Consider the following 15,505-nt stretch of genomic DNA (forward strand, 5'->3'; position numbering starts at 1 on the left):
CGAAAAGCCATGGGCAATGACTCACATGCCCAGATGAGATGGTGAAGTCGGCCGCTGCTTGGGCTGGGTCACAAGAACAACAGGGTGTCTCCCCAACCCAGGAATCAGAGCTGTTGGGGTGAGCACAGGTAAACACCCCAGGATTCCCTAGATGAGATAAAGACTCTGGACATCTGAATTGGTTATTAGAAGGGTGGTCCCAGAAGACTAGAGAGTTTGGGAGAGGGGGGAACCACTAAATTCATCCAGAACCAAGGTGAGTTGTTAATTTTAAATTAATTATAAAGCATAAACTGTATTTCTGAAGTCCAAGGATCTCCAAGATTGGATTTTCTTTTTTTAGAGGCAGACTTTTTTTTTTTTTTTTACGTTTATTTATTTATTTTGAGAGAGAGAGAAAGCTAGCAGGGGACGGGTAGAGAGAGAGAATCCCAAGCAGGCTCTGCACTGTCAGCACAGAGCCTGATGTAGGGCCCGAACTCATGCACCATGAGACCATGACCTGAGCCAAAACCAAGAGTCAGACACTTAACCGACTGAGCCACCCAGGTGCCCCCTCAAATACTTTGAGTATTTTTAACACTCAAAGTATTTCCAGGTACCTCAAGGAACTTCATGAAAAATAAAAAGCTTAAAGTCTAAACAGAATTTGTTTTAATTCACTTTAGTATAATAATGAAACATAACGTCGAGGAATTTTAGAAGAAAGTCTGTCTCTAATTAAATTTTGGCAATAAGGATTCTGGAAGTCTAGAGTTGAGTGGCTGTCTTAGGGTTACACAGTGTGAGATTTAGAGGCCGTAATTATGCATCAGGCAGAGGGAATTCTGCTACGCACTGAAGACATTGATTATTCTGTTGTTGAATGCTCCTTATATACAATCTCAGAGCTTAATTCCAGGAAAAGGATTGATTGGCCCTCAGCACACTCCAACCCCACAGGCTTCCTTTACGTTTCTCCAAATCGCAAAGCTCATTCCTGGCTCAGGGCCTCTGTATTTGCTGGTTCCCCTGCCTGCCATGCCCTTCCTCCAGTGCCTCACCTGACTGATTCCATGTCTCATTTTGGTCTCAACTCAGATGTCAACTCTGATTTCGTAGTTCAGAGGCTGGCAAACTACAGCCCACAGGTCAAATCTGGCCCATCACTTGCTCTTATAAAGGCTGCAAGCTTGGTTTTTACACTTTAAAACAGTTGGAAGTAAAATCAAAAGAAGAAGAATATTTTGTGACACGTGACAATTTTGAAATTCCAATTTCAGTGTCCATAAATAAGGCTTTGCTGGGACACAGCCACTCCTGCTCATCTGTTGTCAATGTTTGCTTTAGCACCAGAACATCCGAGTTGAATAATTCAGCCAGACTACAGGCCCACAAACCCTAAAATATTTACTCTGACCCTTTAAAGAAAACGTTTGCCAAGCCCTGTTCTGGTCGAAAACACTCAGCCTCTCTATAGCATTTATCCATTTTATTTTCTTCATAGCAGCTACTGGTACTTGAGTTCTCTCTCTCTCTCTCTCTCTCCTCTCTTTCTCTCTCTCTTTTTAATTTGCTGGTTTAAAACTTTTCTCCACCTATTCTCCCCCAATAAAACAAGAGCTCTATGAGAGCAGAGACTTTGTCTTATTTTCCTCTTGTATCTCCAGTGGCTGATACATAATACAATTTGGTAAGTGTTTAAAAAGTTTATTTTGTTTACATTACTTCCGTTAAATTGGGCACCTGCGTGGCTCAGTTGGTTAAGCCTCCAACTCTTAGTTTCAGCTTAGGTCATGATCTCACAGTTCATGGGATGGAGCCCCACGTTGGGCTCTACACTGGGATTCTTGCTCTCTCCTCTCTCTCTGTCCCTATGCAACTCATCTCTCTCTCTCTCTCTCTCAAAATAAATTAAAAAAACATTTTTTTTAACCTTTATTGATTTTTGAGACAGAGAGAGAGAGCATGAACGGAGGAGGTTCAGAGAGAGATGGAGACACAGAATCTGAAGCAGGCTCCAGGCTCCGAGCTGTCAGCACAGAGCCCGACGCGGGGCTCGAACTCACCGACTGTGAGATCATGACCTGAGCCGAAGTCGGACGCTCAACCGACTGAGCCACCCAGGTGCCCCAATTTGGTGAATATTTTTAAAAGTTTGTTAAAAATTTATTTTGAGAGGGGCACCTGGGTGGCTCAGTAGGTTGAACGTCCGACTTCGGCTCAGGTCATGATCTCACAGTCCGTGAGTTCCAGCCCCGCGTCGGGCTCTGTGCTGACAGCTCGGAGCCTGGAGCCTGCTTCAGATTCTGTGTCTCCCTCTCTCTCTGCCCCTCCCCCACTCATGCTCTGTCTCTCTCTCTCTGTCAAAAATAAATAAACATTAAAAAAATTTTTTAAAAATACTCAGCAAATTGAAGCCATGAGTTTCTGTCTGCATTACTAACCTATATAACCATCCTTTTTGTCTTTTTTTTTTTCAATTGTAGTAAAATAAACATAACCTAAAATTTACTAACTTCACCATTTTTAAGTGTATGGTTCAGTGGCATTAAGTGCATTCACTTTGCTGGCAGCCATCGACACCACCTATTTCCAGAATTTTTTCATTTCACAAAACCGAAACTCTGTCCCCATGAAACAACGACTCCTTATTCCTCCCTCCCACCCCAGCCCCTGGCAACCACCATTCCACGTTCCATCTCCACGAATTTGACTCCTCTAATACACATCTGTAAAATAAATGAATCTTGACCTATTTCTGCTTTGGTTCCCAGGAAACTCGGCACTAAATTTCTGTGCTTTATTGCTTAGATTTCCTTTTAAAAATTTATCATGTCCCACTTTAATACAGATTTATGATACAGATTTTGAACTCGTGACTCTACTGTAAAGATTCTCTTCGAAGCTAAGATATGGTCATTATTTCTGTTCCACCTGCAAACCAGGACACCCCTTCAGCATGTGAAAAGTGAATTGATGAAATGGGGTATGTGTTTTATTCCAAAAGTCGCATCAAACCCTTTTTGGAAGCTGGGAAGGGTGAGGAAAAATCATACATGACAATGAAATCAATCTATCTTCAGAGAGGAAGCACCACTTTTGAGGATGGGCTCCCCCTGACAAGTGATCCCACCTCAAAGCCCGGGCTCACCAGTAGCATTGGAGGATGTCTGCAAAATCCCAGTCATCCAGGTGTAGAGAGCTCTCTGGGAATGAGCCGAGGTTTGGTCGTAGAGATCTCTGAACACCGCAGATCTAAATGACAAATGTGGACGTCAGCTAAGGAACAAACATGTGGAGGCCTTGAGATGGGTCAAAGGAGCAAGTGTCCCCAAAACTGTCTGTCTTGTGTTAACAAGCCTTCTCATTCCCTTGCTGTGTTCGGCTATTTTTGCATTTCTCTTTCTCCTTCACAACTAAACGCCTTCCTTCCAAAGAGGGCTCTCCACTTCCTCAACTCTTGGTCACTACTCTACGACTACTATACTGATAACACTGTTACTGCTCCTGTTATTGCTACTTCTTCTTCCCCTTCTTCTTCCCCCTCCTCCTCCTCCTCCTCTTCTTCTTCTTTTCTAACAGTTTTATGGAGATACACTTCATACACCATACAATTCACCGACTGAAAATGTAAAGTTCAATGGCGTTGTTCCCAAACTGCGCAACTGTCACCACGGTCAATTTTGGAACATTTTAAGCATCTCAAAAAGAAACCCTATATCCTTAGGCTATCACCTCCCAACCATTAGTCAGTCACCTCAAATCCTAGAAACCACAATTTACTTTCTGTCTCCAAAGTTTGCCTGTTGTGGGCATTTCAGACACGTGGAAGCATGTAATACGCTATCTTTGTGTCTGGCTTCTTTCACTTTGTGTGATGTTTCCAAGGTCCGTGCGTGTTGGATCATGTGTTGACACTCCGTTCTTTTTACTGCCAAATACTATTCCATTGCCCGTATCCCACCCCATTTTGTTTATCTCTTCATCAGTTGACGGACCTCTGAGTTGTGTCCATCTTTTGTCTATTATGAATAATGCTATTGTAAGCATTCATGTACTAGTTTTTGTATGGACAGACATTTTCATCTCTCTTGGGTAGATAACCCAGGAGTGGAATTGCTGGGTTACATGGCAACTCTGTGATTGGCCTTTCTAGGAACTGCCAGACTGTTGTCCAAAGAGGCTACACAATTTCATGCTCTGACCAACAGTGTATGAGGGTGCTGATTTCTCCACATCCTCACCAACGCTGGTTAGTATCTGACATTCGGCAGAGGTGGGGGCGGGTATTTAAATTCCAGTTAGCTAACATACAGTGTAATATTAGTTTCAAGGTTACAATATAGTGATTCAACACTTCCATACAACACCTAGTGCTCATCACAAGTGCTCTCCTTAATTCCTATCATCTATTTAACCCGTACCCACTCACCTGCCCTCTGGTAACTATGTGTGTTCTCTATATTTAAGAGTCTGTTTCTTGGTTTGCCTCTCTTTCTTTTTTTTCCCTTCGCTCATTTGTTTTATTTCTTAAATTCCACATGAGTGAAATCATATGGTATTTGCCTTATTTGACTAACTTATTTCACTCAGCATAATACTCTCTAGCTCCATCCACACCACTGAAAATGGTAAGATTTCAGGGCACCTTGGTGGCTCAGTCAGTTGAGCATCTGACTCTTGATTTTGGCTCAGGTAACAATCTCACAGATCATGAGATCAAGCCCTGCTTTGGATTCTCTCTCTCTCTCTCAAAATAGATAAATATACTTAAAAAAAGAAAATGGCAAGATTTCATTCTTTTTTATGGCTGAGTAATATTCTATTATAGATAGACAGATAGATAGAGAGAGAGATATACATATACCACACATTTTCTTTATTCATTCATCAATTGATGGACACCGGCTGTTTCCATAATTTGCCTATTATAGATAATGCTGCTATAAATATAAACATCAGGTGCACATATCCCTTTGAATTAGTATTTTTGTATTCTTTGGGTAAATACTTAGCAGTGCAATTGTTGGATCATAGGGTAGTTCTAGTTTTAACTTTTTGAAGAACCTCCATACCATTTTCCAGACTGGCTATATCAGTTTGTATTCCCACCAACAGTGCAAGAGGGTTCCTCCTTCTCTGCATCCTCACCAACACTTAGTGTTTCGTGTGTTGTCGATTTCAGCTACTCTGACAGGTGTGAGGTGATAGCTCATTATGGTTTTGATTTGTATTTCCCTGATGATAAGTGATGTCGAGCATGTTTTCATGTGTCAGTATTTTGGCCATCTGTATGTCTTCTTTGAAAAAATGTCTATTCATGTCTTCTATTTCTTTTAAGTTTATTTGAGAGAGACTGAGACAGCACAAGTCGGGGAGGGGCAGAGAGAGAGAGGGAGAGAGAGAGAATCCCAAGCAAGCTCCATGCCACCAGCGAAGCGCCTGACAGGGGGCTTGAACCCATGAAACCTTAAGATCATGACCCGAGCCGAAACCAAGAGTTGGACGCTTAACCAACTGAGCCACCCAGGAGCCCCTCTTCTGCCCATTTTTAATTGAATCTTTTGGTTTGGGGGTATTGAGTTTTATAAGTTTTTTATATATTTTGGATACTAACCTTTTCTCAGATATATCATTTGCAAATTATTTATCTGACATTTTCATTATAGACACTCTGCTGGGTGTGAAGTGTCTTCATCACCTTTAACCACTATAGCCTGGTCCCCTCCCCACCACACATCTCCTCGTGGCCCCGGTCAACAACGACTTCCTTGTTGTCATATGCAGCAGTCCCATTTGGTCCAAATAAGACTTGATCTTATAGTAATGATATCAAAGTTACTTTTTAAATAAATGTTAATTAAAAAGAATGAGTCACTATAAAGAAAAAACATGAAGAACAGTGCCAGTGGGTGGAGGGGGTGCCTGGGTGGCTCAGTCAGTTGAGCATCCAACTTGGGCCCAGGTCATGATCTCATGGTTTGTGAGCTCAAGCCCCGCATCAGGCTCTCTGAGGTCAGCACAGAGCCTGCTTTGGATCCTCTGTCCCTCTCTCTCTCTGCCTCTCCCCCATTTTCTCTTTCTCTCCCCATCTCTCTCTCTCTCAAAAACAAATAAGCAAAAAAAAATAGTACAAGTGGTGTACACATAGGGCAAAAGTTGTGAGGATGGTACCAGAATGACTAACATTTGGGAGGCACTGTTTTAATCATCCATCTCTAAACTCCACAGATGTTAACCCGTTCCCCCTGCCTTCTCCCCTCTGCCATGCATCACCTCTGAGGAATGGGAAGTGGGGTTCAAGGGCTGGGAGAAGCACTCACAGGTTCTTGAAAGCATCCTCTTGCAGGTGCCGGGGGAGCTTCCCTGGGATGTCTGGCTGGAGAAAGCTGCCTGAGGAGCCCTTCAGTACCCTGCCCAGGATCTCCACACACTCCAGGGAGTTCAGCACCTGGAAACACCTCTCCAGTGTGATGAGAAATAGGCTGCGGTTCACGCCAGGGCTCTGCAAGGCTTGTTTCCGAATCTCTCCCAAGTCAATAACGACATCCTCCAGCTCCTAAAGTAAAGAAAGAAGCTAGGGTTGTCTTGAGAGCAGCCTCTGGATTTGGAAGCCCTGAGAGGGACCACACTTAACAGTGGGGAACTTCAAGACCACTGTTTAACACCACGCTGCTATGTCAAACCTTCTAGAACTTCTCCTACAGAACAAAGTTGAAGCCTTCACTTGCTTCACCCACACTAGGCAACTTCTCACTTTCCAGATATACCATGTGACTCACACCTCAGGCAATTGCTCGAGCTGGAATTCTCTCCCCACCTCCTTCCCCTAGCGAAATCCAGCTCATCCCTCAAGGGTAAGCTCAATTGTCACCACCTTCTTGGTGAAGTCTTCCTGAATGCCCTTCTACTTTGGTCAAATCACCTTGAGCCCAACTCTATGATGCATTAAAGATGCTTATGGGCCTATCTTTCCTCCACAACAATGGTTCTCAACCCTGGCTGCACATGAGAATCACTGGGGGAGTGATCCCGGCACCACCATACAGAGTGATTTAACTGGTCTGTGGTGGAGCCCAGGCACCTGACTGCAGTGTGCAGCTGGGATTGAGCCAGGAAAGTCCTCGAGGCCCAAGCCATGTGCCTAGTGGAATGCCTGGTACCCAGAAGACATTGAGAAAGCATATTGGGATGGATGGATGGATGGATGGATGGATGGATGAATGGCTCTTCTGAACCACAGAACCCAGGAATGCTGACAGAGCTTGGTCCCAATTTGATTGGCACTCAGTCTTTCAGCCAGCACACCCTGCAAACATAATAACCACCATTTATTGAGCAATGACCACATACTAGGCACCATACCAGGCATGAAGCAAACATGTCTCTTTTCATGTAATTCTCATGACAGTCCTACAGGTTAAGCCCCATAGATCCGAAGGCCAGACATTCCTAGGTTCAAATCCCAGGTCGTCCCCTTATTATCTGTGTGTCCCCAAGCAAGTCACTTACCTTTTTAAAGTCTCAGTTTCCCTCTCTGTAAAATGGAGATAAAACCAGTGCCTATCTCTTAGGTTTGCATAAGAATTAAAGAGGATAATGAGTGTAGACTGGCTGGCACCTAGTGAACACTCAACAAATGTTACATGCTATTATTATCCCAATATTGCAGAGGATGAAAATAAAAGATAGAAAAAGCAACCTGCCCAAATTACACAGAGCTAGGTTCTGTAACAGGTGTATCTGCATTCAAGGCCATACTTCTAACCATGACCAAATGTTTCTTTAACTTTGGTAATTTACTGTCTGGGGCTAAAACAGTACAGTGAGTAAGAGTGCAGCTTAGGGGGCACCTGGGTGGCTCAGTTGGTTAAGCAGCTGACTCTTGATTTCGACTCAGGTCATGATCTCCTGGTTTGTGAGCTCAAGCCCTGTGTCAGGCTCCACACTGACAGTGCAGAGTCTGCTTGGGATTCTCTCTCTCTCTCTCTCTGCACCCCACCCCACCCCAGCCCCCCTCCCCGCCAGCACACACGCTCTCTCTCTTTCAAAATAAATAAACTTAAAAAAAATAAGTAAACAAATAAATATTAAAAATATGTATCATTTTCATAGACCACCATCCTCATTTTTGCCATCTTTGTGCTGCCTTTACTATTATTTACCTCATAGGATTTTTTTAAACGGACTCTTTTTTTTAAACTTAAATGCATTTCAAAAAAGGAAACATCACATCTCTCCCAAACTCACTCAATAGAATGATGCATCCATTCTATTTTAATAACAGACACTATAAAATAAAATGTGACTATTAAAATGTTTACATGGGTCAACTCCTTTTGGGAAACACTGTTGTGCACTAAATGGTCTGATAAGGAAAACTCAAAACCTCACCTGTGTCCCAAGATTTCCTGGGTCTCATAGGCCTTACTTTGTGATGCTCTTAGATCACCAACTTTGTTTTTTTGGAAATGTGTCTATTTCTGTTTTTTGTCTCCTGCCCCCTCTCCCAGACTGTGAATTCCTTCAGGGCAGGGGTAGTCCTTCGTCTCTGAACCCAGTGTCCACTGATGCAGAGTAATTATTCATGGGTGTTTATCAGGCCAAATAAATTGAAGCTCCTCAGTACCACTCATTTCTTAGTACCTATAAAAGTACAAGCTATAAGGCTCTTCACTTGAACTTTGGAGAAAGGAAGTGAGAAAACCAAGGTCTCCAAGCTCCTGGAGGGGTTGCGAAGGGAGAAGGTGGAAGGAAGACATAAAGAAGGGCCAAGGTCTGAGTGAGGCTCAGTTGGATTCAACTCAACAAATGTCAACTGGCCCTGGACTTCCCCTACTCCCGGGGTGCCCAGAATGCCTCACCAGGCGGTCCTTCTTGTCTTCCAAGAGGCATTTCATGGCGGTGTGGAACTGCTGAGCATCTGTTTCCTTCAGGTCCTCCAGCAGCTTCTGGGGCTGGTACAGACGCTGCTCCAGGTGGTTTTCCATGGCTGCCTTGATAGGGAGTGTTGAGAGATACAGTGAGGATGGGACAGGAGCACCTGGTCAGCACCACGGCCAGCAGCCCAGCCAGGCCACCTACTTCCCTGCAGAGACCACAAGCTGGCAGCTTGCAGCCATGTTTGGATTGGCTGGCTCCAAAATTTTTCATTAGCTGCCAACATTTTGAAGTCCAGGGATTCCCCACAAAAATCCAGACTCCCAACTTCTCTTGGAAAACACAAAGATTTGGCAACGCTAGGCATGCATCCTCTTCCTGGTGATAATCAGCAAGCCAAGAGCCAGCTGCTCCCTGTAATTACACTCCTGCTCACCACCCACCCAGCCAGCCGATCTCCCCATGCCCTGCCTGGTTCCTATAGGTGCTTGAGGTTTCAAGTCCAGAGCCGCTGGCCTCTGTCCAGGAAGTTTACCACCCCCAGACTGGCACCGCTCAAACCCTCTCCCACGCTGCAAGCTATCAGAGAAAAAGCAAAATTCAGGCAGCATGTACAAACTCCCCCTTGGTATCCTTTCTCAAGTGAGAAGCAGAGGTCTGCAGCCTTTCCTAAAAGAGATTACTCTGCTGTCTGGGGAATTATTTTCTAAATCTCCCTTAAACAAAGGTGCTCTACAAGGGCAGCATACTGTGATGTCATTGGCAAAAGGTGGACTCTAAAACCAGACAACCCATGTGCACATCCCCACTTTGCCACCAACCAGCTGTGTGGCCTTGGACAAGTTACTTACCTAGCATTGGTAGATAAAATACAGAATGCCCAGTTAAATTTGAATTGGAGTTAAATAGTGAATAATTTTTGAGCCCAAGTATGTCCCAAATATTGCATGGGACAGACATATACTAAAAAAAAAAAAAAAAAAAATCATTGTTCATCTGCAAATCAAATTTAATAGGGAATACTGTATTTTTTAAAAGTAATCTCTACACCCAACATGGGAATTGTACTCACAACCCCAAACTCAAGAGTTGCATGTGCCACCAACTGAGCCAGCCAGGCACCCCAGGAACACTGTATTTTTATTTGCTAAATGAGCAACAGTACTTTGGGACCTCAATTTTGTCAGCTGAAAAACAGAGACAATAGAGACTTACTATGTAGGTTTGTTATGAGGATTAAATTAGTGTGTGTAAAGCATTTTCAATATTGGCTAGCACACAGTAAGTGGTCAATTTGTGCCACCCATTATTCCCTATCCTGAATGAGTTGAATAATTATTTACTCTATGACTGTCCCTCCAGAATGAAAGGCCCATGTCGATAGTAATGTGACTGCCTTGTTCTCCTGCGTCTCCAATGTCTACAACTATGCCTGGAAGAGAATAGAGGCTAGATAAGTAGATGTTGAATGAATAAATAAATTTATACATAGCAAGAGAGAGAATATATCTACTGGTCAGGTTAAAATATACACATCTTGGGGCATCTGGGTGGCTCAGTTGGTTGAGCATCCAAACTCTTGATTTCGGCTCAGGTCATGATCTCACGGTTCTTGTGTTCAAGCCCTGAATAGGGCTCTGCGCAGGCAGTGTGGAGCCTACTTAGGATTCTCTTTCTTGCTCTCTCTCTGCCCCTCTCCTGCATGTGTGTGCACACTCTCTCAAAATAAATAAACTGTACATATATATATATGTATATATAACTGTATATGTATATATGTAACTGTATGTATATATAACTATATATACATGTGTATACACACACACACACACACACACACACACACACACACCCCTCATGAGAAAACTTACTACTAGCCAGAAAAGGGGCAGGCATTAATTCCCTTCAGGTTGCCACAGACTGATGAACAGAATAAAACAAATGCCATGAAGTCAACAGCCACCTCCAGCTAATGGGTGTCCTGGTAACTAGTTAGCAACCAGCTCTCTGAATGTAGTTCTCATTGTGAATGTTGGTTGATATTTTCATTTCATTATAAAGTAAATAAGGTGTACCTGGGTGGCTCAGTTGGGTAAGCATCTGACTTCAGCTCAGGTCATGATCTCACGGTTCGTGAGTCTGAGTCCCGCATCGGGCTCTGTGCTGACAGCTTAGAGCCTGGAGCCTGCTTCTGATTCTGTGTCTCCCTCTCTCTCTGCCCCTCCCCCACTAGTGCTCTGTCTCTCTCTCAAAAATAAACATTAAAAAAATTAAATAAATAAAAAGTGAAACAATAAAGACATCAGGACTTCATTCATCAATGACCAAACTTCTTTCCTAAATCAAATAGTTTTTGAATACCAAAAGAATATTTTCTCAATTTTCTGTGCTATTCACAGTATAATGGCAAAGATATGACATACCACACTGGGCTGATGCTCATGCTGATGAGGTATGCTGTCCAGTTTGCCACAGTCCCCACCATGCCCTACTGCTCTACAAATATCATTACCATCTATTAACATACCTGTGCTTCTGTTTCTCTTACAATAGAGTTAAAAGGGAAGAAAAATATTTCTTGGACCCACGATCAAGAGACTGATAATTATGCCCAAAGATCCAGTCTCCTGTAATTCCATTTAGCAACAGAATCCCACAAGTTTTAGCTGACTACATGGCTTCTCAGAAAGGCCTCTCTTCTTACTTCTCTGCAGTAACACATGACCGTGGACTGTGAGCCCTACAGAATGTGAGCAGCACAAAGTGTGCAACTTGCAGCTCATGTCCTTGAAAGAGAAGATGCTTGCCCTTCACTTCCTCTTTCCCACCACCCCACCTCCTAGGTCGGAGAATGGATGTGATGTTTCAGTCATGTGGGCAACAACTCCCTAGAGGATAACAAAGCAACAAGACAAAAGGAACCTGGGCCCCTGGATGGTCTTCTGAAATAGAGCTTCCTCTCCTCTCTGGATCTCCCACCTAGCTCTGAATTATAACATGAGATAGAAAGAAACTAAATTGGGGGTGCCTGACTGGCTCCGTAGAGCATGCAACTCCTGAGTTCAGGGTCATGAGTTCAAGTCCTGTGTTGCACGTAGAGATTACTTTTATAAGTACCGCGTGCTAACTGATTGCGCTACCAGAGTGCTGAGATTACTTTTAAAAAATTAAATAAAAAAAAGAAACAAACAAAACTGTTCACGCTGCTAGAACCTGGGATCTCTTTGTTACAGTAGGTCTGCCCTACACCCTAATACGTCAAGTCTCCATCAAAGGTGGAAGGGTGGAAAAACACAAAAGTTTCCAAACAACTGGACAGAACATGTTTCTTTGCAGAAGTGAAGACTATCTCCATACCTAGCCCACTTCTCCATCTTACCAGGCCCTTGAGTTTACAGAGGTGAATATATGATAGGGATGAGTCTCAGGTACGCACCTGCAGGCTGGGGATGGTGAAGGCAACATTCCGTGAATTCAGATACGCCAGGACTCTGTGGGACAGGTCCGCCGTCCACCCATGGGAGCTTCATTTGAAGACAGGCAGGAGAAGGTCACAATGATAGGTTCCCCTGATGAGCAGTTTCCCTACTTGCCAAGAGGCCAGGGGACCAGAGTTAAGAGAGGATGTGGGGAATGGGCCAGGAATGCTAGGAACTTTGTGTTTGAAGGAGGTAGGAGATTTGTTAACCTGGCACACTGGTGGGGAGTTTCCAATTCTAAGAATCCTCCTGGATCCCATTCTCTCAAAGACAATTATCAATTTCTGAGCTATGTGCAATATTCTAATTCCCATAACATTCCACGTGTGTTATCTACACTCCAAACTCACTTGGAAAGATGTCCTTACTATATAAAGCCTAAAGAACAGAAACAGTGTATACCATGAGAGGTTGGAATTTAAGAGTGTGAGCTCAAAACTGGGACTAGAATCCTGGCTCTGTCACTTAATTGTGTGGTCCTAGGCAGTTTACTGAATTTTCCTTTGCCTCGGTTTCCCTTTCTATGCAATATAGATAAAAATTGTGAGGATTCTACTTGTTCACACATCTTAAGTGCTTAAAACAGTACCCAACACATAGAAAATGCATAATTTTGTTCGTAACATCCAAAAATTGGAAATGACTCAAATGTCTAACAACAAGTAAAAGGTTACATAAATGTTTTAACATTTGTTAAATGTTATGGTACGTCCAGGGGCGCCTGTGTGGCTTAGTCAGTTGGGCGTCCAACTTCAGCTCGGGTGATGATCTCACCGCTCGTGGGTTTGAGCCCCATGTCGGGCTCTGTGCTAACAGCTCAGAGCCCGGAGCCTCCTTCTAATTCTGTGTGTCTGTCTGTCTGTCTGTCTGTCTCTCTCTCTCTCTCTTCCTCTCCCTCTCCCCCTCTCTCACTCATGCTCTGTCTCTTTATCTCAAAAATAAATAAACGTTAAAAAAAATTTAGAAATGTTATGGTACATCCATTCAATGGAGTGTCACCCAACCATAGAAAAGGAATGAGCTGGACTTCAGCTTCCGGCTGTAATGGAGTCATGGGCAGCAGATAAATCCTTCTGCCTTAAACAAGTGGTAAATTTTTGTTATTAAATAAGTAGATGAATGAATAAGTGAATACAAAGATAGATAGATAGATAGATAGATAGATAGATAGATAGATAGATTTTAGCCTGAAAGAATATATCCAAAACTATCAACTAAAGTTAAAGCTACATTAGGAAGAAGAGTGTTTATGGGCACTCCTTCTCTTTAACATAATTGAGTGCTCCTGTCATGGGCTCCCAAGCCCCATTTCTTCTCCTTCACAGTACTCATCATATTAGAATTATCTGCTAATATTTGTCTTTGCACAACACTCTCTAGTGCCCTGTCCCACACCCTCAGTATCTAACACCAGCCCACATGCAGTATAAAACATGACAGGGCAATGTATCCTGGAGCCCCACTGCTGGATGTACAACTCAGCTCCACCACACTGCCCAGCTACGTGACCTTGATTCACCCTTCCTGTGCCTCCCTTTCACTGCTCTGTCCAATGAGAAACAACAGGACCCTCCCTGGGGGTGCTTGTGAGGATTGGACATGTTTCTATGCACAAAGCACTAACAATGTTGTTGCCACATAGTAAACCCTCAATAAAGGTTAGCACTCGTGCCAGAGCAGAGAGGAATAAAAGTTTGTGAAGCAAACATATCTACTTTCAAACACCTGTGCACTGGTTGCTATGTTTTTTGTAATAAGTATGTAGGTATTACTTTTTACAATTAAGAGACTTCCATTTAAGAATTTTTATGGGGGCACCTGGGTGGCTCAGTCGGTTGGGCGGCCGACTTCGGCTCAGGTCAGGATCTCGCGGTCCGTGAGTTCGAGCCCCGCGTTGGGCTCTGTGCTGACAGCTCAGAGCCTGGAGCCTGTTTCAGATTCTGTGTCTCCCTCTCTCTGACCCTCCCCCGTTCATGCTCTGTCTCTCTCTGTCTCAAAAATAAATAAACGTTAAAAAAAAATTTAAAAAAAAAAAAAAAAAAAAAAAAAAAAAGAATTTTTATGAAGTATCTATTCCATCCCTTCCCCTCCCCTCTAGGGTGGGTTACCTTTGAAACTGTATGAGATCCAGTAAGGCTACATGGGAATAAAATGAAAAGACAACTTTAAAAGAATCATTCCAGAGAGATCACAGGCACATTCTGTCTGAAATTTTTAGAAGCAGCAAAGTGGGGACAGAGTAGGGACATTACCATTCAGATACCTTCCATCTATTATTTCTTCCTAAAAGGCAAAGAAATAATGTCAAGTACAACACCCAAAGTTGGCAGTTCCAGTAAAGGAGAGTTTGATTCAAAGAAAACGGGATACTCACCGCCATTTTTTGCAACAGGGGATACAAATCTGTAAGAAAGCCATTGGAGGTATAACTAGAACTGAATGGTATAATCTTCAGAAATATAAACATGGGTTAGGAAAAGAGCCCCCCTCCCAAAAAAGAGTCACTCATGAAGGAAAATTTTAGTGAATTTTAATTTTACCTGTGCCAATATATGCCCAGTGTGAGAAAACTCTGGTTTGATAAACCCTTTTAGGGGAGCCTGGGTGGCTCAGTCAGTTAAGCATCGGACTCTTGACTTCAGCTTAGGTCATGATCTCATGGTTCATGAGTTCGAGCCCTGCATCAGGCTCTGAGCTATTAGTGCAGAGCCTGCTTGGGATTCTGTCTCCCTCTTTCCCTGACCCTCCCCTGCTTGCTCTCTATCTCTCTCTCTCTCTCAAAATAAAATATAAATAAACTTTAAAAAAAGAAAAACCCTTTTAGAATAAACCTGAAAATCCTACATATATATGTGGATGGACACACACACATATGCACACTTCCCAAAACACTTCACAGTATCATGTACCTACACTGATCTACCCCCACTACATTCCCTAAAATGTGTGGAAACTATGACAGATTGTTCCTCCCTCAGGACTTACCCTGCCTGGAATCTGGAACTCTATGACTTGCCATTCCATGGCTCAGAAAAAGGAACAGGAAAAGAATGTATGTCCTAGGTTCCCGGGACATCCTCCTGTAGTTAATGCAAGCACAGAGGTAATTCAGGTTTGTATTTTTTAAATATAATTAAGAATGTTCAGGAGACAAAAGGGAAAAA

The 15,505-nt window shown here is 43.1% G+C and overlaps 1 protein-coding gene across 2 annotated transcripts in view; it reads right to left on the reverse strand.

Annotated features, from left to right (window-relative positions):
* OTOA (otoancorin) overlaps nucleotides 1-15,505 on the reverse strand; it is a 75,381-nt gene that overhangs the window by 51,061 nt on the left and 8,815 nt on the right. For both annotated transcript variants that reach the window (XM_060648766.3, XM_078439737.2), the window contains exons 2-9: nucleotides 15,327-15,421; nucleotides 14,716-14,744; nucleotides 14,594-14,624; nucleotides 14,450-14,477; nucleotides 12,299-12,386; nucleotides 8,847-8,978; nucleotides 6,306-6,541; nucleotides 3,134-3,237 (exon numbers count right to left, since the gene is read on the reverse strand). In XM_060648766.3, coding sequence (XP_060504749.2) covers nucleotides 3,134-3,237; nucleotides 6,306-6,541; nucleotides 8,847-8,978; nucleotides 12,299-12,386; nucleotides 14,450-14,477; nucleotides 14,594-14,624; nucleotides 14,716-14,744; nucleotides 15,327-15,417 — 739 coding nt within the window. In that variant the 5' untranslated portion in view covers nucleotides 15,418-15,421. The remainder of the gene's footprint in view (nucleotides 1-3,133; nucleotides 3,238-6,305; nucleotides 6,542-8,846; nucleotides 8,979-12,298; nucleotides 12,387-14,449; nucleotides 14,478-14,593; nucleotides 14,625-14,715; nucleotides 14,745-15,326; nucleotides 15,422-15,505) is intronic.

Source organism: Panthera onca, chromosome E3, assembly GCF_046562875.1.
Source record: "Panthera onca isolate mPanOnc1 chromosome E3, mPanOnc1 haplotype 2, whole genome shotgun sequence".
NCBI lineage: Eukaryota > Metazoa > Chordata > Mammalia > Carnivora > Felidae > Panthera > Panthera onca.